Here is a 26,449-nt window from a genome sequence, read left to right as displayed (position 1 = left end):
TTGGGGCTGTGTCTCCCCAGTGTGGCCAGTTTTGGGGTCACATCTTCTGGTGGGGCCGCATATCTTCTGGTGGGTTCCTCCCTACGAGGAACAGTGAGCCCAACCCTAAATAGGAGCCTAGATCACACGTAGGGCGCCACTTTCTCCCATCAAAAAGTGCTCCCAACAGAAGCCTTTGGGTTCACCTGAACACCCTGGGGGAGATTTTACGCAGTCCCACACGTAACAGGACTCTGCGCATTCTGTCTTTTCAAACACCAATATCCGTAACTCTAAAACTAAACGTCAGCCTAAACCTAACCCTAAACCTAGCTCTAACCTGAAACCTAACCCTAACCCCAGCCCTAAACCTAATCCTGACCCTGACCCTAACCCTAACATTAACCCTAACAATTACTCTAACCCTAGTCCTAGCCTGAGGTCTAACACCAAGCCCTAATCTAACCCTAACCTTAACCCTAACCATAAACCTGAATCTGAAACCTAACCCTAACCCTAAACATAACCCTAAGTATAATGGTGGAGGTAACCCTAACCCTAAACCTAACCCTTACCCTAACCCTAACCCTAAACCAAACCCTAAGCCTGACCCTGATCCTAGCCATAACCATAGCCATGCACACCCTACCCCTAACGCCTAACGCTAACCCTAACAATAACCCTAACCCGAAACCTGACCCTAAGCCTAAACCTAATGCCCGCCCTCACCGCCGTGACCACGCCCACAGCTGTGACCACGCCCTATCGTGGCCACGCCCACTGCCACCACCCAGTACCCCGACCCCTCCCACCACCGTGACCACGCCCACTTCAAGTAACCACGCCCTCTACTAGACCTCGCCCAATCCCTCTGACCACTCCCAACCCCCGTGACCACGCCCACTCCAGTGACCACGCCCACTCCCACTAAGATGTCTAACACTCTGACCACGCCCATTCCCATGACCACGCCCACCGCTACCACCACGCCCAACCCCCTGACCACTCCCACTGCCGCGACCCCACCCCCCACCCCATAACCACGCCCACCCCCTCGGCCACACCCCACCCCCTTCCTCCACATTGGCCGCGCCGCCGGCTGAGGGGCGGGGCCTCGGCGCTGATTGGCGGAGCGGCACGTCGCTCAGGGCGAGGCAGCGGGACCATGGCGGGGCCGCTGCGGGTGGCGGCGCTGGCGGCGCTGCTGGCGGTGCCGGTTCGGGCCCCGGTCCCGGTCCCGGAGCGGCGGCAGGAGGCGGCGGTGCGGGCCCTGGCTCGGCGCCTCCTGGGCCCCCGGGCGGCCTCCGCCGTGGCTCTGTCGGTGGACGGGAGGCTGGCGGCGGGCGGCCCCGACGCCTACCGCCTGCTGTCGCCTCCCGGTGCCGCCGTGGCCGTGGCCGTGACCGGTTCCAGCGGCGTGGCGGCCGCCGCCGGGCTCTACCGCTACCTGCGGGACTTCTGCGGCTGCCACCTCTCGTGGGCCGGGGCTCAGCTCCGCCTGCCCGAGCCCCTGCCGCGGGTACCGGCCGAGATCCGCGCGGCCACCCCCAACCGGTACCGGGACCGAGCACCGGGACGGGACGGGGCGGGAGGGGACGGGACGGGGCGGGCACGGGGCTGGCGGTGCGGAGGGCACCGGGGGGGTGATCCCGGTAATGTACCGGGTGCTGGGGGGTCTCGGGGGCTCCGTTCCTGCAGCAGGCTCCCCGGTGCTACCGGTGCTCGGGGGCTCCGTTACTGCCCTGAGTGCTGAAGTTGCACGGGGGGTACCGGGGGCTCCGTTAACACACCGGGCTCCCCGGTGCTGCCGGTCCGTGGGGGTATCAGCGGCTCCGTTAATGCACCGGGTGCTGGGGGCTCCGTTAATGCACCGGGCTCCCCGGTGCTGCCGGTATGGGGGGGGTACCGGGGGCTCCGTTAATGCAAGGGGGGGACCGGGGGCTCCGTTACCACACCGGGCTCCCCAAGCGCTACCGATGCACGGAGCTCCCTTAACGCACCGGGTGCTGCCGGCGTGCGGGGGCCTTGGGGCTCCGTTAACACCCTGGGTACGGGGGCACCCGGGGGGCTCTGTTCGTGTCCCGGCTCCCCCCCCCCCCCGGTGCTGCTGACGTCCGTACAGGGTGGGCTCCGCTGGTGCCATCCGTGCCACGGTCTGTGCCAGCTCGGGCACGGAGCCGGGCACCGCTCACAGCTCGTTAGCCCGGGACAAAAGGCGCTCAACCTTATGTAACGGGGGAGGCAGCGGGGTGCCCCCCCCCACCCCCCCACCCACCCACCCCCGGTCCTTCTATTGTAGGTACCGCTACTACCAGAACGTCTGCACCCAGAGCTACTCCTACGCCTGGTGGGACTGGGCGCGCTGGGAGCGGGAGATCGACTGGATGGCGCTGAGCGGCATCAACCTGGCGCTGGCCTTCATGGGGCAGGAGCTCGTCTGGCAGCGGGTGGGGTACCCCCGGGGCCGGGGAGGGGGCCGTGGTGGGCGTCAGGCAAAGGGGGGGGGGAGCTGACGGCCGGGCTGCCCGCAGGTCTACCTGTCCCTGGGTCTGAACCAGTCGGAGATCGACGCCTACTTCACGGGGCCGGCGTTCCTGGCGTGGAACCGCCTGGGGAACCTCCACGGCTGGGCAGGGCCGCTGCCGCGCTCCTGGCACCTCAAGCAGCTCTATCTGCAGGTACCGGGGGGGGCTTGTCCTGCTTCGCCCTGCTGGGGTGGTGCTGGGTGCAGGCTCCTTTCCCCGGGTGCCCAAAGACCCCTTGTAGGGCCCGGGGCTCCTCTCCTGTTGCTCTTCTTCCTCCCTCCTCTTCCTCTCTCCCAGTACAGGGTCGTGGAGAGGATGCGCTCGCTGGGGATGATCACGGTGCTGCCGGCCTTCGCGGGCCATGTGCCACAGGGGGTTCTCCGGTACGTGCGGCTGTGCCCGCAGACCCCACAGGTCCTTGAGCTCCCTGCCCGGCGGGTCCTGGCTCTGGGTCCCACCTTTGGGCAGCACCGGGTGCCCCTGGGGGCTCCCCTGCAGCGTGCGGTCCCATCCTGCTCCTGATCCCCGTCCCTGCCCTCCGGCTCAGGGTCTTCCCGCGTGTGAACGCCACTCGCCTCGGGGGCTGGAGCCACTTTAATTGCACCTACTCCTGCCCCTACCTGCTGGACCCCGAGGACCCCATGTTCCAGGTGATCGGCACCCTCTTCCTGAAGGAGCTGATCAAGGAGTTCGGCACCGACCACATCTACAGCGCCGACACCTTCAACGAGATGAGCCCGCTGTCCTCCGACCCCGCTTACCTCTCGAGGGTCAGCAACGCCGTCTTCAGGTCGATGACGGGAGGTGGGTCGGGGCCGGGGCCGCCTGGTGGCACCGCGGAAGAGGGTGGCGGTGGGGTCCGGGGGTGCTCCCCGTGCCTCACCCCGTGTCTCCGTCCCCAGCCGACCCTGAGGCGCTGTGGCTGATGCAGGGCTGGCTCTTCCAGCACCAGCCGGACTTCTGGCAGCCGGCGCAGGTGCGGGCGCTGCTGCACGGCGTGCCCCTGGGCAGGATGATCGTCCTCGACCTCTTTGCCGAGTCCAAGCCCGTCTACCCGTGGACGGAGTCCTTCTACGGGCAGCCCTTCATCTGGTGCATGCTGCACAACTTCGGCGGCAACCACGGCCTCTTCGGCACCGTGGAGTCCATCAACCGCGGCCCCTTCGAGGCTCGCCGCTTCCCCAACTCCACCATGGTGGGCACCGGGCTGGCGCCCGAGGGCATCGAGCAGAACGACGTGGTGTACGAGCTGATGAACGAGCTGGGCTGGCGCCACGAGCCCCTCGACCTCCCCTCCTGGGTGTCCCGCTACGCCCAGCGCCGCTACGGCGCCGCCAACGCCGCCGCCTCCTCCGCCTGGCGCCTGCTCCTCCGCAGCGCCTACAACTGCACGGGCGTCTGCGTCAACCACAACCACAGCCCGCTGGTGCGCCGCCCGTCCCTGCACATGGACACCCAGCTCTGGTACAACGCCAGCGACGTCTACGAGGCTTGGAGGCTGCTGCTGAGCGCCGGCACCGCGCTGGGCTCCAGCCTCACCTACCGCTACGACCTGGTGGATGTCACCCGCCAGGCGGTGCAGCAGCTGGTGGCCGATTACTACCTGAGCATCCGCGGCGCTTTCCAGAGCCGCGCGCTGCCGGAGCTGCTGACGGCCGGCGGGGTGCTGGTGTACGACCTGCTGCCCGAGCTCGACAGCCTCCTCTCCAGCCACCGCCTCTTCCTCCTGGGCCGCTGGCTGGAGAGCGCCCGCGCCGCGGCCACGAGCGACCGGGAGGCCGAGCTGTACGAGATGAACGCCCGCAACCAGCTGACGCTCTGGGGACCGAGCGGGAACATCCTGGATTACGCCAACAAGCAGCTGGGGGGGCTGGTGCTGGATTATTACGGCGTGCGCTGGAGCCTCTTCGTCTCTCTCCTGGTGGAGAGCCTCAACTCGGGCAGCCCCTTCCACCAGGAGCAGTTCAACCAGGCCGTTTTCCAGGTGGAGAGGGGCTTCATCTACAACAAGAAGCGGTACCCTACCGCGCCCGTCGGCGACGCGCTGGAGATCTCCAGGAAGCTTTTCCTCAAATACTACCCCGGGGCCATGAAGCGGAGCCAGGCTGGGCCAGCGTGATTTGGGGCCGTGCCTCTCGGAGCCTTCCCCAGGAGGGAGGGCAGAGACCCCGCGTCCTCACGCGTCGAGGCTCCTGCAGCTCCTCGCCTGATCGCCGCGTCCCTCCCCGATCGCCGCGTCCCGGTGGTGCTGGAATGAAGGCGCAGAGCCCCGCTGGGACCAGGCTGCGTGCTCTGCATGGGCAGGACGAGCCCCGGAGGGGGCTGGCAGGCGGCTGTGGGGCTGGCTGTGCCCCAGGGACCGCTGCTGCACCGTGCTCAGCCCTGACGGCCCCTCCTGGCTGCCCCACGCCTGCCCCACTGGAGCTGAGCCGCCCCACGGCACGGAGCAAGGAGGCAGCGCTCTGCTGCCCTGCTGGCTGCTCGCTGGGACCTGGGACGGTGCAGACGGACAGAGGACAGACGGACAGAGGGGCTGGCACGTCCCCACCGAGCGCCTGCCCCTGGCCAAGCAGCAGGGAGCCAGCCTTGCCCCATGGCTCGTGTCCCCCCGGCTCCCCTCCTTGTGGGGCCGTCGGCCTCAGCGCAGCCCCTGCTGTGCTTGGTGCCCGTGGCACTGAAGGAGCCTTGGCAGAGATTTCTGCGGTGATGCTGGGGCCGGGCTCCTCGGGCCGGGCTCTTTCTGTGCCTTTTCATCCCCTTGCTGGGGCTCGGGCCAAGGCTGCGTGGCCGTGGGTCACTCTGGCCCCAGGCAGGGTGGGGGCTGAAACCTGCAGAGCTATTAAAGGCTTGGACACTGAGTGCTGTCGGGCTCCTCCGCTTCTCCCCAGCCTGCAATTTATTTGAATTTTGGCAAGGGAGCAGCTCGCAGATGAGATTTTTTTTTTCCCCGAGGAGGAAAAAAGCACGGTCAGCTGCGGGGCTGCTGCTCGGGGCTGTCCCCGGCTGGTGTGGAGCTCCGGGGCTGCCTTCCCCTCGTGCCCCCTGTGCCTCTTCCCTGGCTCTGCCGCGGGGTCTTTATCTCAGCAGCTGAACCAGCATCAAGGCAGAGGGAGGCAGGTGGAGGGGCCTTGAGATAAGCAGAGAGACAAAACACGGAGGGAAGGAGGGAGGGATGGGCCCCCTGCCCGGCCCTTTTAAACAGCGCAGCCCCCCCGGGGCCCGGCATTGCCGCGGTGCCCATGGAGCAAACCACGGTGCTGATCACCGGCTGCTCCTCGGGCATCGGGCTGGGGCTGGCCGCCCGCCTGGCAGCCGATTCTGCTCGCAGGTTCAAAGGTAAAGGGGCGACGCTGTGCCATAGGGGGTCCTGGCACCACGGGGGTCCCAGCACCATGGGGATCCCGGCACCGAGGGGGTCCCGGCACTGAGGGGTTCTCCCCCCGCCGGTCCCTGGGGCGGCAGCGCTGCCCCGCGGCCCCGTTTTCTCCCCCAGTGTTCGCCACCATGCGCGACCTGGCCAAGAGCGAGCGGCTGCGGGAGAGGTTTGGGGGTGGCTGCCCCGAAACGCTGGAGCTGCTGCAGTTGGACGTCACCGACCCGCGCTCGCTGGCCGCCGCCGCGCAGCGGGTGCAGGGGCAGCGGCTGGACGTGCTGGGTACGGCTCTCAACACCCCCCCTGGGCATCAGCCGGGACCGGGTGCCAAATAATAGGATGAGCCACAGTGGTCCTGCGTGGGGCCGGGGGGTGCTGCAGCCCTAAGCATGGGGTTGGGGGTGTAGGGAGGAGGGAGGGGGTTTGGTGCCTGTGTCCCCGTCCCCGATCTGCCACCCCGGTGCTGGGGGTGCCCGGCTGACGGGGGCCGTGCCCCGGCAGTGTGCAACGCGGGGGTGGGCCTGATGGGCCCCCTGGAGACGTGCTCCGAGCAGGCCATGAGGACGGTGTTCGAGGTGAACCTCTTCGGGGCCATCCGCACCATCCAGGCCTTCCTGCCCGCCATGAAGCGCCGCAGGGCCGGCAGGATCATGGTCACCGGCAGCATCGGGGGGCTGCAAGGTGGGCACTGCATGGGGAGGGGGTGTGAGCTGTGCTGGCTTGGGGGGGGGGAGCCCAGCTCTCAAAGCACCGCTCTGCCCCAAGGGGTGCCCTTCAATTCCGTGTACTGTGCCAGCAAATTCGCCGTGGAGGGGCTGTGCGAGAGCCTGGCCATCGTCCTGCGGCCCTTCAACATCCAGTGAGTGCCGGCGGCGGCGCAGGGAAGGGGCGCGAAGCTTGGGGCTGGGGGCTGATGGCTCCCCCCCTGTGGGGCTGCTCCTTCCCGCAGCGTGACGCTGGTGGAGTGCGGGCCGGTCAACACGGGCTTCCTGCAGAACCTGCAGCGAGCGGACCCCGAGGGCAGCGAGCTGCAGGGGCTGGACCACGACACACGGAGCCTCTACCGCCGGTACCTGCGGCACTGCCACGGCCTCTTCCGCGACGCGGCCCAGGAGGTGGAGGAGGTGCTGCAGGTGGGATGGGGATGGGATGGGATGGGGATATGGGATGGGATGGGACGGGATGGGATGGGGATATGGGATGGGATGGGACAGGATGAGGAGATGGGATGGGATGGGGATATGGGATGGGATGGGACAGGATGGGGATATGGGATGGGATGGGGATATGGGATAAGATAGGGATATGGGATGGGGACATGGGATGGGATGGGGATATGGGATGGGTTGGGGGCTCGGGGCCGGTGCTGAGCCCTGTGCGGTGCCAGGTGTTCCTGGAGGCCATCAGCACCCCCTGCCCACCCCTGCGCTGTGCCACCACCCAGCTCTTCGCCCCGCTGGCGCGCCTGAAGCTGGCCAGCCCCGACGGCTCCGACTACGTGCGGGCCATGCACGACTTCGTCTTCGGCCCCGGTGATGATGGCGGGGACCAGCCCTGAGCACCGACACCCGCAGAGCACCGATGGCAGGGGATGGGTCCCTCGGTGCCAGCAATAAACCCCTGCTGCTGCCGCACGGCTCCGGCTCCGGCCCCACTGTTTGTGGGGCAGGGTGGGGGGTGTGGGGGGGTGGGTGGTGGGCATCGCCTGCGCTGGGAGGGTGGGACTGGGGAACCAGTGGGGGTAGTGGGATGGCTGGAGTGGGGTCATGGGGGATAAAGGGGGTGATACTGGGACTGGGCAGCTGGTACTGGGGCTGGGCAGCCAGTTTGGGGCTGTTTTAGGGACTGGTACCAGGGCTCCAGCAGGCACTACCGGGGGTCTTTGAGCCAGTGGGGTCCGGTGGGCAGTCCTGGGGCTGCAGGACACAGCAGTGGGGCGGGCGGGCAGCCGGGACCGAGCCCCCAGCGGGCAGCACCGGGGCCGGGCGAGCAGCACCGAGCCTTTAACGGGAGGCACCGAGCCTGCAGCTCGCAGCCCCGGGGCTCCCTCCTGTTGCCCGCATCCCTCCCGTCCCCTCCGGCGCCCCGAAACCCCCCCGGGGGCGGCGATGCCGACCTCGCTCCGCTACCGGGGCGGTGCCGGGGCGGTCCGGTGACGCGTTCCGGGCGGGCTCTGTCTTTCCGGCGGGGCCATGGCGCCGTTCCCGTCGGGGCTGCTGGTGCTGACGGCCCCGCTGGGCTCGGTACCGGGCCGGGCGGCGGCTGCGCTGGCGGCGGCGGCGGGGCTGGTGGCGGGGCCGCTCTACGTGCACCTGCAGCCGGGGCTGCTCCTGGGGGGCTCCGCGCCGCTCCCCGCAGCCCCTCCGCCGGCTCCGGTTTTGCTCCGGGCTTTGGCCGCCCTCTACTCGGCGGCGGCGGCGCACCGGGGGCTGGACGTGCGCGTCCTGCTGGGTCACGGGCACCGGCTGGCGGAGCCGCCCCGCGTCCTGCTGGCCGACGGGGGGGGCGGCGACGAGGACCCGGTGAGCTTCGGGCTCCGGCAGCTGGCGGCCGCCGCTTACGGTTGCCCCCCCGGCTTGCCCACCCTGCTGCTGGGCGGCCCCGACGGTCCCCGGGTTGCCCCCGAGGGCACCGAGGGGGAGCTGCCCGCTTACCCCGACGTGGTGGTGGGGGGCACCTTCGACCGGCTGCACGGTGCCCACCGCCTGCTGCTCAGCGCCTGCTGCCTCCTGGCCCGGAGGAGGCTCCTGGTCGGGGTGGCGGACGGGGAGCTGCTCCGCCGTGAGTGCTGCGGGGGTGGCACCGGGCTGCTGGGGACAGGGGGGGGGACGGCCCCGGGGGTAGGGGAGGTGGGAGAGGGTCGTGGTGGAGGTCTGGGGGTGGTGGGGAGAGGGGCTGCGGAGTTTGCCCTGGGAAGCCTGGAGGGGCTTGGGGGGAGGCTGGTGGGAAGGGGGTCGAGGGGTCTGCACCCCAGTGTCCCTGCACCCCAGTGCCACCGCGGGTAGGGTGACAGCAGGAGCCCCACCGGGATTTGGGGTGACAGCAGGAGACCCACCAGGAGCGGGGCTTTGGAGAAGGCAGGCCCCCAAAACCCCAGGGCCGGTTCCTCTCCCTCTCTCCCTTCCCATTCTCCATCGCGTTGCGGCCCCGCGCTCAGCCCCCGCGCCCTCCCCGTGCCCCGCAGACAAGGTGCTGAAGGAGCTGATCGAGCCCTACGAGCTGCGGGCCGCCAAGCTGCGCGAGTTCCTGGCGGACGTGCAGCCCCGGGTGCTGTATGACATCGTGCCCCTGGGCGACCCCTACGGCCCCGCCGTCACCGACCCCGAGCTGCGCTGCATCGTGGTCAGCGAGGAGACGCGCAAGGGAGGGGAGGCCGTGAACAAGAAGAGACTCGAGAACGTAATTTTGGGGAGGGGGCTGAGACCTCCCGGCCCCGCCGCCGGGGCTGCCGGCGGCTCAGTGGGCTCCTTGTCCCGGCAGGGGCTCGCTGCGCTGGAGCTCTTTGAGATTCAGCTGATCAAAGACCCCGAGCACGGCCGGAACGAGGAGGAGAAGATCAGCTCCTCCAGCCTGCGGCAGAGGCTGCTCGGGACGCTGCTGCGGCCCCCGCGGGTGAGGGGGGGACGCTCGGAGGGGTTGTGATGGTGCCGGGGGTCTGTGGGACCCAAGAGTGGGCTGGACCCCGCTGCTGGCTTTGGGAAATGTCCCTAAAGATGCCCCTGGTGCTCCTGTCCTGAACTCCCGGAGCAGGTCTGGGTGAAATATGGGGCAGAAAGCAGGCAATGGTCAGGGTTTTGGGGTCTCAAATGGGGTCACCAATTTGGGTGAGTTGCGGGGTGAAAGCTCGATGCCCTCGTGAAGTCGGGGAGCCGCAGGGATGGCAGCCTGGGGTGCTGGAGCCAGCCCGTCCCCTGCCACAGAGGGGACATTTGGGGGTCTGCCTGCCTGCCTTCGGCACATCCCAGCCCCAGGGAAGGACAGGGCCCCGCTCCGCAGGGCCGGGAGCTGCCACGACGCCCGTGGGACCCTTGTGTGCCACCCCCCAGCCTGACGGCAGCCCCCGTCCCCGCAGGAAGCCCCCACTTTGCCGCCTCGCCCCTACGTGATCGGCCTGACCGGAGGCACCGGGAGCGGCAAAACCTCCATCGCCAGGCTCCTGGGGCAGCTCGGAGCCTTCCTCATCGACGCCGACAAGCTGGGCCACGCCGTCTACCTCCCCGGGGGCCCTGCCTACGAGCGGGTGCTGGCGGCGTTTGGGACAGGTAGGGGTCCCTGGGGACGGCTGGGTGGTCCCAAAGGGGCAAAGTTTTCCCCAAATCCTCTGTGCCCTGCATCGGAGCTGCTTTCAAGGGGCTGGTTTGGGGCTCTGGGCTGAGCTGCTGTGTGTCCGTCCCTTTCTGGAGTATGATAAGGAGATCCCGGGTCCGGTCCCGCACCGTGGGGCCCTTTGGGGTCCTGTGCTGAAGTCCTGCTCTGCCCCGTGGGCCTCATCTTACCACGGGGGCATCAGTGGGGCTCATCCCGTCCCAAACACCTTCCCCTCCTGCCTTGCAGAGATCCTGAGCGAAGACGGGACGATTAACAGGAAGGTCCTCGGGGCCAAAGTGTTTGGAAACCAGGTAAAAGCGGCGCGGGGAGTGTCAATATTTAATCTCCCGAGCCAAGAGCTGTCTCTGCGTCTGTGCCGGGGGCTTTTTGCTTCGCAGCCCTTTGAGCTCCTGGCCCTATTCCTGGCAGCGTGCTGGCGGGCAGTGCCGCACGGCGAGGGCAGGACACGGGGATCACTTCTCCGTCACCGCGTCAGCGGCCGTGCAGGACGTGCCCCCGGCACCCTTGGCAGCTGCTGCTGCTGCTTCCCAAGCCCTGCTTCCCTCTGTCCTTCACCCAGTGCTGAGCTGAAGCCTCGCCGTGCACGTCACCCGTGCCCTCTGGCCGTCAGGGGACTTGGACCCGTGGCAAGTGGGGCTCGGTGACCCCGCAGCTGCACGGGAGCCCCCGCTCGCTGGCGCTGCCGCAGCCCAGGCTCCTCCTGAGGGTCCCTCGGGGGCTGGCAGGTCCCTCGTTGGCCCCCCAGGAGCTCTGAACCCCGCTGTGCTTCCCTTCCAGGAGCGGCTGAAGAGCCTCACGGACATCGTGTGGCCTGAGATCGCCCGGCTGGTCAGGAAGGAGATCGGGGAAGCCGATGCTCAAGGTAACCGGGGCGTGCGAACGGGGCGTTCAGCCCTGTGCTGTGCTCCAAGTCCCCCCTCCCCAGGGATTCCGCTGCTCTGGGCAGCACCGTGAGGATTTCCCGTGCTCAGCCCCTGCTTTTTTGGCTGGGGATTTTCACTGCTGCTGCTGTGCTTCCTGCTCCGAAACAGCCCGAATTTGTTTGTGGTGGAACCTCCGGGAGCAAAACCTTCCCGGCTCCGGGGGGGGCTTGACGGGCGTTTGGCTGCAGGCATCGGCTTGGGGTGTGCAGGGGGCACCTGAACCCCCTGATACGGGGCATTTGGGCAAACGCAGCCCCCGAAAGCAGCCCGAGGAGCGCTCGTGGTGCCCTGCCCGGCTGGGAACGACGAGCGATGGCCTTGCTCTGCAGGAAAAGCCGTGTGCGTGCTGGACGCTGCCGTGCTGCTGGAGGCCGGCTGGCAGGAGATGGTGCACGAGGTGTGGACAGCCGTCATCCCCGAGGAGGAGGTGGGTGCTGCCCTTCTGCTGATCCCCTCTGCCCCCTCCTCGAGCCCCTGAGTGTCCCCCCCTGTGCTCCCCCCAGGCTGTGAAGCGCATCATGGACAGGGACGGGCTGAGCCAGGAGGCTGCTCGCAGCCGGCTGTGGAGCCAGATGAGCGACAGCCAGCGCGTGGAGCAGTCGCAGGTGGTGCTGTGCACGCTGTGGGAGCCCGAAGTCACCCGCAAGCAGGTGAGCTGCCGGCCACCAAGCCGGGCTTTGTCCCCGGGGTGGCGAGGGGGGGACCCCAGACTGGGATGGGGATGGAGGGCTGCGTGCTGGGGCTCACCGCGAGGCTGATGTGGTGTGGGATGAGGGATGAGTTCACACAATCCCTGAATTGTTGGGGTTGGAGGGGACCTCCAGGATCCCCCAGTCCAAATTTTTAACCTAACACCCCTGCACTAACCCACATCACCGAGCTCTACACCTAAACATCCTTTAAAGCCCTGCAGGGCTGGGGACTGCAGCACCTCCCCGGGCAGCCCATCCCAATCCTCTCAGCCCTTTCGGTAAAGTCCTTCCTCACGTTCAGGGTTGGGAATGGAGCAGGGAAGGGGGCAGAAGGTTTGGGAGCCCTTCTCGTGGGGTTCCTCCCCCCCTGACAGCCGTTCCCTGGCAGGTGGAGAAGGCCTGGGAGCTCCTGCAGCAGCGCCTGAGCCACGCACCCGCGGCCGGATCGCCGTCCCGCTAACGGCCCCGCGGGACACCGAGCATCGAGCAGCGCCGGGACGTGGGGCGAGGGCACCGTCCGTGAAACGGGTGCGGAGGGGCTGGGGCTGACCCCCCCCCATGCTGCGTCCTCACCCCGCAGAGGGGCCGGGAGCCCCCTGCCCTGCTGAAGCCGCCGGACACCGTGACCCCAGGAGTGGGAATGAGCTGGAATCGCTGCGGCAGTGCCTTGGGTCAAAAGGGCTGAGCCCCCCCCCGCTGCACGTCCTGAGAGCGGGGGGCACCGCCTGAAGCCCCCCCCCAAACCCCCAGGGCTGGGGACAGGCCCTGGGCACTGTGAGCCCGTCCCGCTGTGCCAGTTAAAGAGCAGTTTTCCTCGGCAGTGTCTGTGGGGTGTTTTTGTCCCCTTTTTCAGCCGTTCCCCCCCCGGGGGCTGCCCCCACCACCGCCGCCACCCCGGGGGCTTCTTCCCTGCTCGGAGAGGGGCTGCAACCCACCGGGATGTCCCCCGGTGCCACCGGACAGTGTCCCCCCGGTGCCACCAGCCCACGGCCGGGGCTGCTCGGGGCTCTGCCCTGTTCCCGGTGCTGGTCCCGGTGCCCTCATCCTGGGGCTCCCCCCTCTCCGTTCCCGTTACACCGGGGGTGGCTCCACCGGGAGCGGTTTGGGAGCCCCGGAGGGTCCCGGTGCTGGTCCCGGTGCCAGTCCCGGTGCCGGTCCCGGTGCTGGTCCCGGTCCCGGTCCGAGTACGGGGCGGGGGGGGGGCGGGGCTCCCGGTCCCGCCCCCGGCGCTCCCCCGTGATATCAGCGGGCACCCGGGGCTGTCCCGCCCCGGTACCGGCACAGGGCACGGGGCCGCGCAGAGCAGAGCCGAGCCATGGCCGGGTGCGGGCGGACGCTGCTCGGGGCTGCTGCCCGGTGAGACACCAGCACCGGGACCCCAGGGCACCGGGACACCGGGACCGGGGTCGGTGCAGAGCACCGAGGGGGCAACAGCTCCGGTTTTCTGACCCCCTTTTTATCCTCTCCAGGTGCCCCGCTGCCCACCGCTCCCCGTGCCCGCAGCCGGTGCAGCCAGCGCGGCCGTTCCTCAGCCTGGTGGGCTCCGGTGCCACCGGGTACCGGGAGCAGCGCGTCCTGGGGTGAGTTCGGTACCGGAGGGGGGGGGGGCACCCGGTTACCGGGCGGGTGCGAGGTGCTGGTGCTGAGCTGTATTTTTGCCTCCCCCCCCCCAGATATTCGGCGCAGCAGATGTACGAGCTGGTGGCCAACGTCGGGGACTACCGGCTCTTCGTGCCGTGGTGCCGCCGCTCGGCCGTGCTGTCCCGCCGCGGCCACGTGCTGCGGGCCGAGCTCGAGGTCGGCTTCCCCCCCCTCCAGGAGCGGTACCTCTCCGAGGTGTCCCTGGGGTCACGGCAGATCCGGGTAAGCCGTGGTGTCCCCCCCTGCTTGGGTTTGGGGTTTGCATCCGGGTGTTGGGGCTCAGCAGATCCATGTGGGGGGGAAAAGCTGGGGGCAGGGGGCACCGGGGGCGAGGGGCTGTGATGCACCCCGGATCCGGAGACCCCAAACTGCTCCTGTGGAAGGAAAGCTGCCCCCCAGCAACACTCCCCCTGCCCTAAAACCGCTCCAGCAGCCCCGTGTCCTGCCCGCAAGTCCCCTGCTTGGCACTTGGGGCCATTTCTGCCGCTCTGCCCGGTGCTGGGTGCGCGGTGCCTGGGCACCCAGCACCTTTTTTGCCCTCCCGCAGGCGGTGAGCAGCGACTGCCGGCTCTTCAGGCACCTGGAGACGCTGTGGCGCTTCGGGCCAGGGCTGCCGGGACGGACGGACAGCTGCTCGCTGGATTTCTCGGTGAGTTTACAGCACCGGGGGCCGGGACAGGCTTTGGGGGCAGGGGGCTGCCGGCCCCGCTGCGTCCCCCCGAGCCTCCCCAGCACCTCTCCGCCTCCTGCCAGGTCTCCTTCGAGTTCCGCTCGGCGCTGCACTCCCGGCTGGCCGGGCTCTTCCTGGACGAGGTGGCCAAGCAGATGGTGGCCGCCTTCGAGGGCCGGGCGCGGGAGCTCTTCGGGCCGCAGGCTGCCGCCCGCCCCGCACAGCGAGCAGCGCGCCGGGCCTGAGCTCGGCCGGACCCTGCCCCCAGCCCCGCTGAGGGCCTCCCCCTATTTTATTTATGGCTATTTAACCACCCCGGAGATAATTTATTGTTTTTTGTAAGCCCCGCTCCTGTTGAACGCTGTCGACACCAGGACCAAGTGGCCGCAGGCTGTGTGGCCGCTCTGTTTGTGGTGTTTGGGCAATAAAACGTGGGGCACGGACTGGCTCGGGACTGTTCTTTCTTCCCGTGTGGCCCCCATCCCTGTGCTGCCCCTTGTCCCCTTGCTGTCCCCATCCCTGTCCCCATGCTGCACCCCATCCCTGTCCCATCTCTGTCCCCATGCTACCCCTGTCCCTGTCTCATCTCCATCCCCTTGCTGTCCCCATCCCGTCCCTATCCCCTTCCTGTCCCCATCCTGCCCCCCATGCCTGTACTGTCCCTGTCCCCATCCCCTTGCTGTCCCTGTCCCTGTCCCTGTGCTGCAGCCCATCCTTGTCCCATCTGTGTCCCCGTGCTACCCCTGCCCCCATCCCATCCCCACCCCCTTAATGTCCCCATCCCGTCCCCATGCTGTCCCTGTTCCTGTCCCATCTCTGTGCTGTCCCCATCCCATCCCCATCCCTGTCCCTGTCCCCATCCCTGTGCTGCCCCTGTCCCATCCCTGTCCCCATCCCCATCCCATCCCCATCCCATCCCCGTCCCTGTGCTGTCCCCTGTCCCTGTCCCGTTCCTGTCCCTGTCCCATCCCCGTCCCATTCCCGTCCCCGTCCCCGCCCCGCCCCCGCCGCCCCCCCCCCGGCCGTTCCCGGGGTCAGGGCCGAGGGAAGGCCGCGGCCGACGGCCTCTGCCCCGGGCCCGGCGCCCATTGCGTCACAGTGACGTCAGCGCCGTTACGCAAGCACCGGGCAGCGACCCGGCCCCGCCCCCCTTCCCCCGGCCCCGCCCCCTCCCGCCCCCAGTCCCGTCCGGGCGCCCCCTGGCGGCTCCTCGGGACTGCATTTCCCATCAGCCCCCGCGGCGGGCACGTGACCGGGGCGGGCGGAAGATGGCGGAGCCGCCCGGGGCCGCGGCCGAGGACTCGTGGGGCAAGGTGAGAACGGGAGGAGGGGGGGGGCACCGGGAACCGGGCACCGGGCACCGGGCACGGGCATCCCGGGGAGGGGCTGCGGGGGGGTGAAGGTCAAGGTGAGGGGTGGAGGGCAAAGGTCCAGGGGGCCCGGTTGGGTCCGGTTGAGCCCGGTAGGGCCCGGTTGGGCCTGGTCGAGGGGGCCCGGTTGGGCCCGGTTGAGCCTGGTTCGTCCTGGTTGGGTCCTGGTTAAGTCCTGGTTGAGCCCAATTGGGTCCCATTTGGTCCCGGTTCATCCCGGTTGGGTCCCGGTTGAGCCCGGTTCGGCTCAGTTGATCCCCGTTGAACCCTTTTCGTCCCGGTTGGGTCTCGTTTGGGCCCGGTTGGGGTCCGGTTGGGTCCCTGTTAGGTCCCGGTTGGGTCCTCTTGAGCCCGGTTGGGTCCCGGTTCGGCCCGGTTGGGCCCGGTCGGGTCCCGTTGTGCCCGGTTGCGCTGACCGCCGCCTTCTCCCCGCCGCCCCAAGGTGGACGCCGCCTACGGTGACAACGGCCTGGACTCGGGTAGGTGCCGCCGGGGCTCGGGGCTGCGGCCGGACCCGGCCCGGGGCTCCCCGGGACTCGGGGGGGCGGCGGCGGGGAGAGGGGAGGGGGCCCGTGGCCGCCCCTCGCCCCTCACCGGCCGCCTGCCCGCCCGCAGCGCTGCTCGGGGACTGCGCCCGCAAGGGGAGCGTCGTGTCCCGTGCCAACAGCATCGGCTCCACCAGCGCCTCGTCCGTCCCCAACACGGGTGGGTTTTGGGGGCAGGCCCCCGGTCATTGCCTCTTCTGATCCCTACAGTTGGGTTTTGGGGTCCATCTCCTGGTCATTGTCTCCTCCATTCCCATTATGGGTGGGTTTTGGGGTCTGTCCCCCAGTTATTCCCTCCTCTGTCCCCATCACAGGTGGGTTTTGGGGTCTGTCCCCGGGTCGTTCCCTTCATCCCCCTGCCCGCTGCCTGGCCCCATGTGGAGAGAGCCAGGGGTGCCCTAGGGTTGTCCCCAAGTTGCCCCGCGGGTGTCCCCAAACTGTCCTGGGGGCCGTGGCAGAGCTGCGGGAGGAAGGGGCCCAGCTTGAGCCCCCCCCTCACGTGCTCACATTTTTTTGTCGCCCCGCAGATGATGAGGACAGCGACTACCACCAGGAGCCCTACAAGGAGTCCTACAAGGACCAGCGCAGGCGGGCGCACACGCAGGCGGAGCAGAAGAGGCGAGATGCCATCAAGGTAACCCCGAGGCCATGGGAACGTGGTGGCTCACCGCTTCCTGGGGCCCTGTGGCGCTCAGAACCCTGCTTTTTGTGCCCTTTTCCCTTTTTTTTTTTGCTGCTGTGTTTACTCCCCTGAGCCCTACGTGTGCCAGGAGCCGCCTTGGCTCCATCTGGCTGCATGGTGGGAGCTGGGGTTTGGCCCCGTGTGAAACCACAGCAGATCTGGACACCCCAAACCCTGCGTGTGAGCCCTGGGTGGGGTGGGGTGTGTGACCCCACGCCCCAAACGCGGGGCTCTGCTTCTCCCGCAGAAAGGCTACGACGACTTGCAGGCCATCGTCCCCACCTGCCAGCAGCAGGACTTCTCCATCGGCTCCCAGAAGCTGAGCAAGGCCATCGTCCTCCAGAAAAGTGAGTCCTGAGGGGGGAGGGAGAGTAAAAAGGTGCTCCCAAACCCCAAAACACCCTGCAACAGCTCGGGGGGGGGGCGGATCTTGTGGTCAGGGGAAGCCGGGTGCTGACCCACGGGAGAGTTGGGGCCACCAGGAGCTGGTGGTGCCCAGGTTCGGGTCTGCTGCTGCCCTGGGGGTCTCGGGGGGCCGTGCGTGCTCCCAACGCCTCGCGCTGTGTTTTGTTGCTCAGCCATCGACTACATCCAGTTCCTGCACAAGGAAAAGAAGAAGCAAGAAGAGGAAGTTTCTATCCTCAGGAAAGAAGTGATGGCCCTGAAGATCATGAAAGTGTAAGCAAAGCTGCGCGCTCGCCGCCCTCTCCTTCCTGCTGCTTTTCTCCCCCGTCCTTGCGAGGCTCCTGTGGTGCTCCCAGCGCTCCCCAGGCAGCCCAGCACCCGGGGTACCAATCCTGCGCCTCCCCGCTGGCATCCCTCCTCGTTAGGGGCTCGTTAGCTCGGCTCTGGCTCAGGCCAGCTGGTGGAGTTGAGCGTGAGGTGGATCTGAGTCTGAAAATGGATCTGCTCCCGGTGGCCGGGAGGCTGCAGCTGCCCAGAGTTTATTCACCCGCGGGCTCCTGGCTGGTTGCAGGAACTACGAGCAGATCGTGAAAGCTCACCAGGACAACCCGAACGAGGGGAAGGACCAGATCTCCGACCAGATGAAGTTCAACGTTTTCCAAGGCGTCATGGATTCCCTCTTCCAGTCCTTCAACGCCTCCATCTCAGTCACCAGCTTCCAAGAGCTCTCGGCCTGCGTCTTCAGCTGGATCGAGGAGCACTGCAAGCCCCAGGTGAGCACGGGCACCGGGCGAGCCAGGAGGGGCTTCTCCAGTCCTAACGGTTCCGTGACTGTAAGATCCCACCTCCAGCTGCCGGGCTGGAAGCCGGCCCCTTAAAACAGTTCAGGAGGGGTCCTGCCCCTTCCCACCATGTCCTTAAGACACCCAAAAGTTTGCGGGGAGTTAAGAAGCCATTGAGGGGGGTGAGGCACGGAGGCAGAGCAGGTCCTCGTTGTGCTGAGGCCATGCAGCCCAGGACCACGGAGGGGTGATCGCTTCCATGCACCGTGTGTGCCTCCTGATGGGGATTTTAGCAGGAGCAGCTCGCTGGGGAAGGGCTGCTCCTCCCCTGCAACAACTGACTCGGTCTCCTCTCTGCCCCAGACGCTCCGGGACATCGTCATCGGGGTCCTGCACCAACTGAAGAGCCAGCTGTACTGAGCCTTCCCTCACCAGCAGCTTCGGGGCTGTTCCTGAAGCTTCTCCATTTATTTATTGTGACTGCAAAACCAAAACGAGGCTGTGCGCGCATCTCTGCTCCACAGGTACCGTCACAGCTGACGTTACCAAGTACTTCTAGGGACTTAGCAAAGGGAAAAAGGAAAAAAAAGTGTTTTGAATTTGTCTTGGCAGCCAGCAGAGAGTCCTTAGCTCAGGCAGGCGCGTGGTGGTTGGGTTTGCCTGGGCCACTGACTCTCCACAGCCACAGCCGGGCTGGCAGGACAGCTCTGCTCCATAACAGGCTGGGCTAAAAACCCTTCTGCCCCTGGGAAATGAAAAAAGCAGGCATGCTAAAAGCTGTTGTGACACAAATTAGGAGGGTTCCACAGCTGCGGGCTCTCCCTCCCTCCCTCCGAAGCAGCTCTTAGGAGGGCAAGAGGCTGTCCTGGGCTTGCGGAGATGCTTTGGGGAGCTGCAGGAAGGATCAGCCCCTCACTGCCAGGGCCGTGCTCGCGGGGAGCAGCCGGGGGAGCCTCGCTGTCCTGACCTCTCTTTGTAGCCGTAAAAGCCCAGAAGGGAGCAAACTTTCTTTGCAGTCTTCTCCTGCTTGTGCTCGTTGAGATGTGCCTGGCTTCATCGCGCTTCAGGTCGTGACGTGGCCGTGCTGACCAGGGAAGTAGTGCAGTAGCCGCAGCCCCGCGCTGCCGGGAGCTCTCACTGCTCCTCCTTAGAACCATAGGATTTTTTTTTTATACGTATATACGCGTAACCAGCCTTGATTTTATTTTATAAATCACTGAAATCATTGTGAAGCCCTCTCGGTGTCAGCTTTGCAGACAGATCCTTGCTGGGACAGTGACCGTGCTGCACGCTGCAGCCCCCACAGAGGGGGTGGAGCAATGCAGGAGCCGTTTGCTGCTCTGGGGGTTTTTGGACCCCCTCCACAGCAGCAACACCTGCAGCAGGGTCCGGTCTCACTCATCACCTTCTTGCTACCCCTCCAGCAGCTATTTTAGGGTGGTTTTCCCCCTGTAATGCTGTTTCTCAGCTCCACGTTGTTGGTCGGGATGCTGCAGCTTGAGCTTGTTTAAGTTGCTCCTACCTGACTCGAGAGGAACCCTACTGGGGATTAATTTTTATACGAGATTCTTCCCCAGCCCCCTTTTTTTGGGTGTTCTTTTCAATACAAAGCAGTGGAAGCCCCCGAGGAGCTGAGCCTGGGGGTGATGCCTGGAGTTGGTAACGTGGGGCAGCCGTGTCCCTGGAGGGGTTGCTTGGTGAGGAAGGAAAACGCTGCCGGGGGCTGAGAGCCTCTGCCAGAAGCAGCCCCCCACCTTGCGAGGAGGACGGGGGTTTTTACAGACCTGCTGTTATTTTTCTATGACGAGAAGTAATGAAATAAATTGTGCTGAATGTTTTAATGACATCTCTGCTTTGAGTTCTTGTGGCTGGGGTCCCGGAGCCTTTCCCTGGAGCAGGTAAGAGCTGGACACGCAGTTTCTGGCTCAGCTTTCAGGGCAGCAGCACCCTCCTGGCTCTCACCTTCCCCCCCAGGCAGGGGAGCTGCACCCAAGGGAGGCCCTGCAGCACTCTGAACACAGAAGACACCACACCAAAGCACGTCTGGAACAAAAGCACGGTGTTTAATGAATCCTAGTCTGTGTACAGCTCCGTGCACCCCCTGGGAAGCCGCCCCCTGCCTTTCAGTTTGCTGAACTCCTGCTGGGGCTCTGCAGCCCCCACCAAACCCAGTTCGTTCACCTGTACCAGGCACTCACTTCCTCTTCTTGCTACACCACCAGAGCCTCCAAACCAGGGCAGTTACAGCTTCCTGGCCACAGCCCGGTGAAGACACCGGCCCTCAACAGGACACTGGGCTGAAAGTAAGGAAAAAAAATGGCATTCCCTTGGCAAGGGAGAAAGGGAAAGGGCTCAGTGCTGAGTTAATCGTTCCAACAACCCTTCCAGGGGCAAAGTACTTAAAACAAACGCATACAAAAGATGCAGGACAAGACCAAAAAAAAAAAAAAAAAAACAGCCCAAAACAGCAGCTGAGTTCCATCAGCACGTTCTGTTCCCTGAAGTGAAGGCCTCCCTCAGCACCTCACACGGCTGCAGGCAGGGTGACATTGTGGTCCTCGTCCGTCTCGATGCCAACCTCCTCCTGTGTGAGGACAAAAGGGGCTCGGGGCAGGATGGGAGCTGCTGGCACAGCCCTCCCGGGGCAGAGCCGGGCGCTGGGACTTACAAAGAACTGCTTCTTGCTTTTGGGGTACCCCTCCAGGATGGCGTCAAGCAGCTCGGTCGCCTGGCAGGACAGAGAAAGCCCTCAGGTCAGGCTCAGGGCTGACTCCCAGCCTCTGCTGCAGCTGCCTGGGACTGGCCCGCAGGGGGTGTCAGAGCCAGCACAGCTCAGGGAAAGGTGGAAACTGCTCTTTCTGATTCAAGGAGCATTCCTTTTGTTTCCACAAGAAAAAACAATATTCAAAGACGTTTCTTACTCGGGTATTTCAGTGACACGGCCTTTCCCAGAGGCTTTGATGCACGTTAGTCCTTACCAAGCCCAGGCGGCGCTCGGCAGTGAGCACAGAGCACCTTTAATAGTCACAGGGTTTGCCTGAAGTCCCCCCAGTCTGTGTCACAGCTCACAGAACGCTTGCCAAGCAATTCTGCCGACTGTGCCTGTCCCCTACAGGCACCACTGTCACTGTGGGACTGTCACTGCCACTGTTCCCCCCACCAGAGCTGCCCACCCACCCTGTGTTCACTGCAGAGCCTTACCATCCGCTTCCTCTTCCTCCACTCCTTACAGTACAGCCTCTGCTCACTGCACACCTGCCAAGAGCAAGGCAAAGTGAGAACAACCCAGCCAGGAGCCGCCCTGCGGAGCCTCTGTAAGCCCAAAGCTGGGAAAGGTCTGGTTCCAAGGACGTCGTACATCTGGGCTATGGCCAGAGGGGTTTCGGGCAGCAGGAGCAACTCCAAGCCCTTACAGGGACATGAACTGCGCTCAGGAGAGGGACAGGTTGAATTGATAAAGTGCCCAGTGACTGCCTGAAGCGAAGGCTTGCAAGGAAAAAAGAGCTCAGGCTACTTCAAGATATGTCTAAGGGACACATTTCCAAGATGTGTGCGCAGAGCTCACACAGGAGCAGCTTGGGCCCAACACCAACCTCTGGCATCCTGGGGTGAGCTAGGCCGGGAGCAGGGTAACCCAGCCAAGGGTTTGGTACATCTGGCCCCAACCTGGGCCCTGCTGTGTGCCCCCTGCTCAGCCCCAGCCCCTCTTCACCTTCTCTTTTTCCTCCAGCGTGACGTGGTTGGTGGCAGACTTGATCCTCTCCAGCTTGTCCGCATAACCGGCGCAGTCCTTCCTCAGCTCCTCGACCTCCCGGGCCATCTCGGGCGTCGTCATGGAGCCGCTCAGCTCCCTCAGCTCTGCAAGGCAACGCCGATCACCGGCAGGACCAGCAGCCGGCTCCCAGCCACCCAGCCCCGCAGCCCACGGCCAGCACCGGGGCCGTACCGGGAGCCCTCACCCGCTTCCATCTGCCGGCAGCCCTGCTGCAGAGCCTGCAGCTGAGCCGACAGCGCCGCGATCTCCCCGTCCAGCCCTCGCAGCTCCTCATCGCTGGCGGCCGGGAGCTGCTCCTGGAAGGGGGGAGGGAAGCAGCAGGAGCTCAGCGGGGCTGGAGGGGGGGGGGCTGGGGCAGGGCTGGGGCCGGCCCGGAGCTCACCTGGTCGGCGAAATAAACCTTCTGCTTGCCGTACACCTTCTCGCGGATGCGGCCCTGCTGGGCCAGCTGCTCCAGCGCCTTCACCACGGCCTGAGGGAGGCGGGCGGTCAGCAAGGCCCCGCTCCCCGCCCCGCTAGGCCCAGCCAGGCCCGGCCCGGCCCGCTCACCGCCTTGCCCAGCCCGTGCTCCCGCTGCAGGTTCCCGAAAACGTCCTGGGCGCTGTAGGGGCGGTTCTGCTCCCGCAGGTACCGCAGCAGGACGGCGGCGGCTCCTGGGGGACAGCGGCGCGGTCACCGCGGGCGGCCCCAGCCCCGCCGGGAGCCCGCCGGGAGCCCCCCGGCCCCGCCGGCCCTCACCACCCGCCGCAGGGCCCTCCCGCCCCTTGCTCATCCTCCTCCTCCGCCGCCCGCCGACCAAATGACGCGCTTCCGGCGCGGCGAGCGAACCACCCCCGACGATTGCAGCCAATCGGAGCGGGAGGGAAGAAGAGGGAAGGGCGGTGATTGGATGAGAGACGCGAAGCCACGCCCATAAATGGGAGGGGCGGGGGTGCGCGGGTTGTTTGAGAGCAGGGTCCGGGTCACGTGGTGTGTGTGTATTGGGGGGGGGGGCGTCGATGCTCCCGAGGGAGCTCAGGTCTACCCAAAGGATTCCATTGGGAGCAGATGGAAAGTGTCCAGGGCCCTGGTTAGGGTTAAGGTCATTAGGGTTCGGGTTAGCTCTGCCATTAGGGTTAGGGTTTGGGTTAGGGTTAGCTCTGTCATTTGGTTAGGGTTCAGGTTAGGGTTCAGGTTAGGGTTCAGGTTAGGGTTAGTGTCGTTAGGGTCAGGGTCATTAGGGTTAGGGTCATTAAGGTTAGGGTTAAGGTTAGGGTTAGGGTCGTTAGGCTTAGAGTTGGGGTTATTAGGGTTAGTGTTAAGGTTAGGGTTTGAGTTAGGGTTAGAGTTAGGGTTAAGGTTAGGGTCAGGGTTAAGGTCATTAGGGTTGGGGTAAGGTTAGGGTTCGGGTTAGAGTTAGAATTAGGGTTAAGGTTAGAGTTAGTGTCAGTAGGATTAGGGTTAGGGTCATTAGGGTTATAGTTAGGGTTCGCTTTAGGGTTTGGGTCTTTAGGGTCATGAGGTTTAGGGTTTGGGTTAGGGTTTTGCTTAGGGTCATTACAGTTACGATTAGGGTCAGGTTTAGGGTTATTGTTCCGGTTAGGGTTGTTTGGAAAGGGAGGAGGCGCAGAGTCCTGCGTCCTGTGGGATTACGTAAAGGCCCCCGGGGCCGTCCCGGTGTCCCCAAGGCTCCCGTTGGGATCTCCCCGCTCCGGCCCCAGCGCCGCCCCCGCTGCTCCCCGGGGTCCCCCTCAGCGGCGCGCCGGAAGTGACGTCATCAAACGGCGCCACGGCCCGGGGCCTAGCGACGGCGGTGGAGACCGGGACCGGGGGCACCGGGGGGGGCGGAGGCGGAACCCCGGGTCCCGGACCCCAGCCCCGGGCCCCGGTACCGGCAGCCGCCCCCCGCCTGCTCCGGGAGCCGCGGTCGGGTGGGATCCGGCCGGTACCGGAGGCCTGGAGCGGGGCTGGGGGGGGCCCGGCCGTTAACGGGCGGCGGGGAGAGGTGGGCCCGGCACCGGGTGCATGGGCCTGTGGGGTGGGGGAGGGCACAGCTCGGTCTCTGCACCTACAGCTCGTTATCCCCGCTTATAATTCATTATTCCTTTGCTTCATTACCTTAATTACACGTCCCGGCGCTCCCTGCCTGTGGCGCGTTACCTCTGGGGTGAATTATTTTACCCCGCAGCCTTTGATGTCTGCCTGGTGCTAAATAAAACGTTTGTGCTCCTCCTCACAGGGCCCGGCCTGGCTGGAAGGCTGCGGCAAGGCTCCGGGTGTCGGCGTTTCCCTTCCCTGCAGCCTCTGGACAGTCAGTGAGGAAGGCAGCGAGGCCGCGGGCAGCACCAGAGCTGCTCCCTGCCAGGTTTGGGTGAGGCCCTGAGCACACAGGGGCACGGCCGAGCGCCTTCGGAGGCCTCCTGAGGTTGGTGTTTCTGAGCATTCTGTTTTCCTACTCCATCACGAGGTGCTGTAAGAGAAAACAAGGTGGGAAGTGGTTGGCATGTCCCCCAGGAGCCTGTGAGCAGGTGTGGTGCGAGGCCTGGGGCTGGTGAGGCTGGGAGGAGGCCAAGGAGAGGGAATTCCTGCGGGAGCCGTGCCGCAGGTGCTGTGAACACAAGGCCTGGAATGCAGCAGGTGCTGCCCAGGTGGGGGTATAGCTCAGGGGTAGAGCATTTGACTGCAGATCAAGAGGTCCCCGGTTCAAATCCGGGTGCCCCCTCCCCTTTTCCTCCTCTTTTTGCCCCCAAAAGGTCCATCTGGGGCTTCTCAGTTGACTGCTTTCCCCTGAACTCTCTGCAGGGAACATCCTCTGGCAGATGTGGCGGTAGCCAGGCAGCAAGAAGAAGATTGACAGGAGAAGAGGACTGGCAGCGTGGAGGTTGTGAGCAGAGAGGTATTTCCTTCAGTGTTTTTTGTGCTGGGAGCAATTTGTTGATGTGCTGGAATTGTTTGGAATGAGCGGAAAACTTCCAGCCGTGGAGGAGGCTGCCACAGGGGGTATAGCTCAGTGGTAGAGCATTTGACTGCAGATCAAGAGGTCCCTGGTTCAACTCCAGGTGCCCCCTCTTTTTCTTGTCTTTTTCAACCAGCTTGTGGCCCAGGAAAGCTCAGGGCTTCTGCTCTGAGTTGCCCTGCGCTGTTTTTGTCTAAGTTTGCAATTTTCTATAGTAACACTTTGCAGAAGTTATGTCCACTGCCCTGTCCAGGCTGCTGTCGGGGTGATGAATCTTAACCCGTGGTCAGACACTGGCTGTGTATAAATGTTTTTAAAACCACCTGGTGCAGGTGTCACTCCAGGGGGTATAGCTCAGTGGCAGAGCATTTGACTGCAGATCAAGAGGTCCCTGGTTCAACTCCAGGTGCCCCCTCTTTTTATTGTGCTTTTTTCAGGAAAAAGGATGAGGTGTTTGCCTCATTTTTAGATCCTGTGAGCTACTGTTTGGCCAAAGGGCTGGTCTCTGAACCAAACCCAGGACAGAGCATTAATCTAAAAACTCAGCCAAATTTGTATGCGTGTCAGTGACTAAGCAAAGGCACGATGCTGCCTTCTGGGCTGTAGGAGTTATTTTGATCAGCCAAGAGACTGCAGTCATTCTATACTTTGTCTCCTGTATTGATTCTCTGAATATACTTTGGCATGCGCATTTTAATGCAAAGGAGTCTGTCAAATAAAAAAAACAACTGAGCTCTCTGTGATTTTTGTTTTTGTTGTTGTTGTTGTTGTTTTTTTTTCCTGCACCTTTCTGGTTGCTACCCAAGGGGGTATAGCTCAGTGGCAGAGCATTTGACTGCAGATCAAGAGGTCCCTGGTTCAACTCCAGGTGCCCCCTCTTTTTATTGTCTTTTTCAACCTGCCTTTTGCTTAGGAGAGTTCAGGGCTTCTGCTCCAAGCAGCTCTGTGCTGTCTGTGTGTTTTTGTGTGAGATGTAATTCTCTGTAGTATCTCTTTGCAGAAATGATGTCCATTACTCCGTCCAGGCTGCTGCCAAGTTGATGAATCTTAACCTGTGGTCAGACACTGGCTGTGTGTAACTGCTTTTAAAACCACCTGGTGCAGGTGTCACTCCAGGGGGTATAGCTCAGTGGTAGAGCATTTGACTGCAGATCAAGAGGTCCCTGGTTCAACTCCAGGTGCCCCCTCTTTACCTCCTTTTCCATCCTCTCTTCTTTACAGACAGAATAGGGAGAGACCTTCTTATTCCCCAGAGGTTTTAGAGGTTACTTCACATTCTTTTGCCAATCTGTCATGGTTTCAGCTGGGAGAGAACTAATTTTATTAGTTAAGGCTTGTATGATGCTGTGGTTTGGATTTTTGATGAAAACAGTAGTGATAATGTTTTAGTTGCTGCAAAGCAGTGCTCACCCAGAACCGAGGACTCTTCTTCTCCTGCTGCCCTGCTGGGAGAAGGCTGGGAATGAACAAGCCAGGAGGGGGGCACAGACCAAGACAGCTGCCCCACACTGGCCAAGGAAATACTCTGTACCATCTGATGCCGTGCAATAAAAGCTGGGGTAAAGGAGGGGGGTGACAACATCGGGAGCTTCTTGGGCAGCCAAATGCCATCGTGTTTGATGAGCCGTGGAAGCGATGAGCCACTGGAAGTGGCTGAACGCCTGCCAGCTGATGGGAAAGGCTGGATTCATTCCTCGTTTTGCTTTGTTTGTGGGCACAGCTTGTGCTGTACCTAATAAACCATTGTATTTATTACAACCCCTGACTTCTCGCATTGTTCCCTGTCGGGTTCTCCTCCCCGTCCCACCGGGGCAGAGCAAGCT

The 26,449-nt window shown here is 64.6% G+C and overlaps 6 protein-coding genes, 1 long non-coding RNA gene and 5 other non-coding genes across 13 annotated transcripts; 11 read left to right on the top strand and 1 right to left on the bottom strand.

Moving 5' to 3' along the window:
* Positions 1-1,144: 1,144 nt before the first annotated feature.
* On the top strand, positions 1,145-4,874 carry NAGLU (N-acetyl-alpha-glucosaminidase). Its single transcript, XM_032202796.1, has 6 exons — positions 1,145-1,533; positions 2,279-2,426; positions 2,511-2,657; positions 2,802-2,887; positions 3,052-3,308; positions 3,407-4,874. The coding sequence occupies exons 1-6, from the start codon at positions 1,145-1,147 to the stop codon at positions 4,621-4,623; spliced, it is 2,244 nt and encodes a 747-aa protein (XP_032058687.1). The 3' UTR covers positions 4,624-4,874.
* An 866-nt stretch (positions 4,875-5,740) lies between these two features.
* HSD17B1 (hydroxysteroid 17-beta dehydrogenase 1) lies at positions 5,741-7,435 on the top strand. The gene is made up of 6 exons (XM_032202921.1): positions 5,741-5,840; positions 5,998-6,159; positions 6,379-6,558; positions 6,643-6,736; positions 6,827-7,010; positions 7,265-7,435. Exons 1-6 carry the CDS (start codon positions 5,744-5,746, stop codon positions 7,433-7,435), a joined length of 888 nt encoding a protein of 295 aa, XP_032058812.1. The 5' UTR covers positions 5,741-5,743.
* Positions 7,436-7,985: 550 nt separating this feature from the next.
* On the top strand, positions 7,986-12,641 carry COASY (Coenzyme A synthase). Its single transcript, XM_032202505.1, has 10 exons — positions 7,986-8,013; positions 8,236-8,658; positions 9,062-9,276; positions 9,358-9,489; positions 9,950-10,139; positions 10,432-10,496; positions 10,984-11,068; positions 11,459-11,556; positions 11,633-11,779; positions 12,210-12,641. The coding sequence occupies exons 1-10, from the start codon at positions 7,986-7,988 to the stop codon at positions 12,279-12,281; spliced, it is 1,455 nt and encodes a 484-aa protein (XP_032058396.1). The 3' UTR covers positions 12,282-12,641.
* LOC116498258 (coenzyme Q-binding protein COQ10 homolog B, mitochondrial-like) lies at positions 12,462-14,507 on the top strand. The gene is made up of 5 exons (XM_032202504.1): positions 12,462-12,492; positions 13,068-13,401; positions 13,495-13,684; positions 14,010-14,111; positions 14,216-14,507. Exons 1-5 carry the CDS (start codon positions 12,462-12,464, stop codon positions 14,375-14,377), a joined length of 819 nt encoding a protein of 272 aa, XP_032058395.1. The 3' UTR covers positions 14,378-14,507.
* Positions 14,508-15,389: 882 nt separating this feature from the next.
* Positions 15,390-19,741, top strand: MLX (MAX dimerization protein MLX). Its single transcript, XM_032202679.1, has 8 exons — positions 15,390-15,445; positions 15,945-15,981; positions 16,118-16,207; positions 16,575-16,681; positions 16,977-17,076; positions 17,308-17,407; positions 17,706-17,907; positions 18,280-19,741. Exons 1-8 carry the CDS (start codon positions 15,401-15,403, stop codon positions 18,334-18,336), a joined length of 738 nt encoding a protein of 245 aa, XP_032058570.1. The 5' UTR covers positions 15,390-15,400; the 3' UTR covers positions 18,337-19,741.
* Positions 19,742-19,958: 217 nt separating this feature from the next.
* On the bottom strand, positions 19,959-22,476 carry PSMC3IP (PSMC3 interacting protein). Of its 2 annotated transcripts, none has more exons than XM_032202718.1 (8): positions 22,430-22,476; positions 22,241-22,344; positions 22,074-22,163; positions 21,876-21,987; positions 21,629-21,774; positions 21,118-21,171; positions 20,585-20,644; positions 19,959-20,500 (listed from the first exon to the last, which is right to left on the bottom strand). In XM_032202718.1, exons 1-8 carry the CDS (start codon positions 22,461-22,463, stop codon positions 20,441-20,443), a joined length of 660 nt encoding a protein of 219 aa, XP_032058609.1. In that variant the 5' UTR covers positions 22,464-22,476; the 3' UTR covers positions 19,959-20,440. The 2 variants fall into 2 exon arrangements, with proteins under 2 accessions (XP_032058609.1, XP_032058610.1); XM_032202719.1 differs by having other exon boundaries at positions 22,433-22,476.
* A 1,501-nt stretch (positions 22,477-23,977) lies between these two features.
* On the top strand, positions 23,978-26,335 carry LOC116498497. The gene is made up of 3 exons (XR_004254185.1): positions 23,978-24,095; positions 24,473-24,566; positions 25,627-26,335. It is a non-coding gene; the product is annotated as an uncharacterized LOC116498497 (long non-coding RNA).
* On the top strand, positions 24,321-24,392 carry TRNAC-GCA. Its single transcript has one exon. It is a non-coding gene; the product is annotated as a tRNA-Cys (tRNA).
* Positions 24,667-24,738, top strand: TRNAC-GCA. Its single transcript has one exon. It is a non-coding gene; the product is annotated as a tRNA-Cys (tRNA).
* On the top strand, positions 24,970-25,041 carry TRNAC-GCA. The gene has a single exon. It is a non-coding gene; the product is annotated as a tRNA-Cys (tRNA).
* TRNAC-GCA lies at positions 25,432-25,503 on the top strand. The gene has a single exon. It is a non-coding gene; the product is annotated as a tRNA-Cys (tRNA).
* TRNAC-GCA lies at positions 25,742-25,813 on the top strand. The gene has a single exon. It is a non-coding gene; the product is annotated as a tRNA-Cys (tRNA).
* Positions 26,336-26,449: the final 114 nt, after the last annotated feature.

The sequence above is a fragment of the Aythya fuligula genome, chromosome 24 (assembly GCF_009819795.1).
Source record: "Aythya fuligula isolate bAytFul2 chromosome 24, bAytFul2.pri, whole genome shotgun sequence".
Classification (NCBI taxonomy): Eukaryota; Metazoa; Chordata; class Aves; order Anseriformes; family Anatidae; genus Aythya; species Aythya fuligula.
This window is presented reverse-complemented; position numbering and strand designations above follow the sequence as displayed.

Excerpts from the sequence above, each read along its gene's own strand:
- MLX (XM_032202679.1), top strand. The coding sequence starts at position 15,401 with ATGGCGGAGCCGCCCGGGGCCGCGGCCGAGGACTCGTGGGGCAAG. Across the intron at positions 15,982-16,117 it reads TGACAACGGCCTGGACTCGG|CGCTGCTCGGGGACTGCGCC; the intron begins GTAGGTGCCGCC and ends GCCCGCCCGCAG. Across the intron at positions 16,208-16,574 it reads CTCGTCCGTCCCCAACACGG|ATGATGAGGACAGCGACTAC; the intron begins GTGGGTTTTGGG and ends GTCGCCCCGCAG.
- LOC116498258 (XM_032202504.1), top strand. The coding sequence starts at position 12,462 with ATGAGCTGGAATCGCTGCGGCAGTGCCTTGG. Across the intron at positions 13,402-13,494 it reads CGGGAGCAGCGCGTCCTGGG|ATATTCGGCGCAGCAGATGT; the intron begins GTGAGTTCGGTA and ends CCCCCCCCCCAG. Across the intron at positions 14,112-14,215 it reads GCTGCTCGCTGGATTTCTCG|GTCTCCTTCGAGTTCCGCTC; the intron begins GTGAGTTTACAG and ends GCCTCCTGCCAG.
- HSD17B1 (XM_032202921.1), top strand. The coding sequence starts at position 5,744 with ATGGAGCAAACCACGGTGCTGATCACCGGCTGCTCCTCGGGCATCGGG. Across the intron at positions 5,841-5,997 it reads TTCTGCTCGCAGGTTCAAAG|TGTTCGCCACCATGCGCGAC; the intron begins GTAAAGGGGCGA and ends TTTCTCCCCCAG. Across the intron at positions 6,559-6,642 it reads CAGCATCGGGGGGCTGCAAG|GGGTGCCCTTCAATTCCGTG; the intron begins GTGGGCACTGCA and ends CTCTGCCCCAAG.
- COASY (XM_032202505.1), top strand. The coding sequence starts at position 7,986 with ATGCCGACCTCGCTCCGCTACCGGGGCG. Across the intron at positions 8,659-9,061 it reads GGACGGGGAGCTGCTCCGCC|ACAAGGTGCTGAAGGAGCTG; the intron begins GTGAGTGCTGCG and ends CGTGCCCCGCAG. Across the intron at positions 10,497-10,983 it reads CCAAAGTGTTTGGAAACCAG|GAGCGGCTGAAGAGCCTCAC; the intron begins GTAAAAGCGGCG and ends CTTCCCTTCCAG.
- NAGLU (XM_032202796.1), top strand. The coding sequence starts at position 1,145 with ATGGCGGGGCCGCTGCGGGTGGCGGCGCTGGCGGCGCTGCTGGCGGTG. Across the intron at positions 2,427-2,510 it reads AGGAGCTCGTCTGGCAGCGG|GTCTACCTGTCCCTGGGTCT; the intron begins GTGGGGTACCCC and ends GGCTGCCCGCAG. Across the intron at positions 2,888-3,051 it reads GTGCCACAGGGGGTTCTCCG|GGTCTTCCCGCGTGTGAACG; the intron begins GTACGTGCGGCT and ends CCTCCGGCTCAG.
- PSMC3IP (XM_032202718.1), bottom strand. The coding sequence starts at position 22,463 with ATGAGCAAGGGGCGGGAGGGCCCTGCGGCGGGTG. Across the intron at positions 22,164-22,240 it reads AGCACGGGCTGGGCAAGGCG|GCCGTGGTGAAGGCGCTGGA; the intron begins GTGAGCGGGCCG and ends CGCCTCCCTCAG. Across the intron at positions 21,775-21,875 it reads CTGCCGGCAGATGGAAGCGG|AGCTGAGGGAGCTGAGCGGC; the intron begins GTGAGGGCTCCC and ends GTTGCCTTGCAG.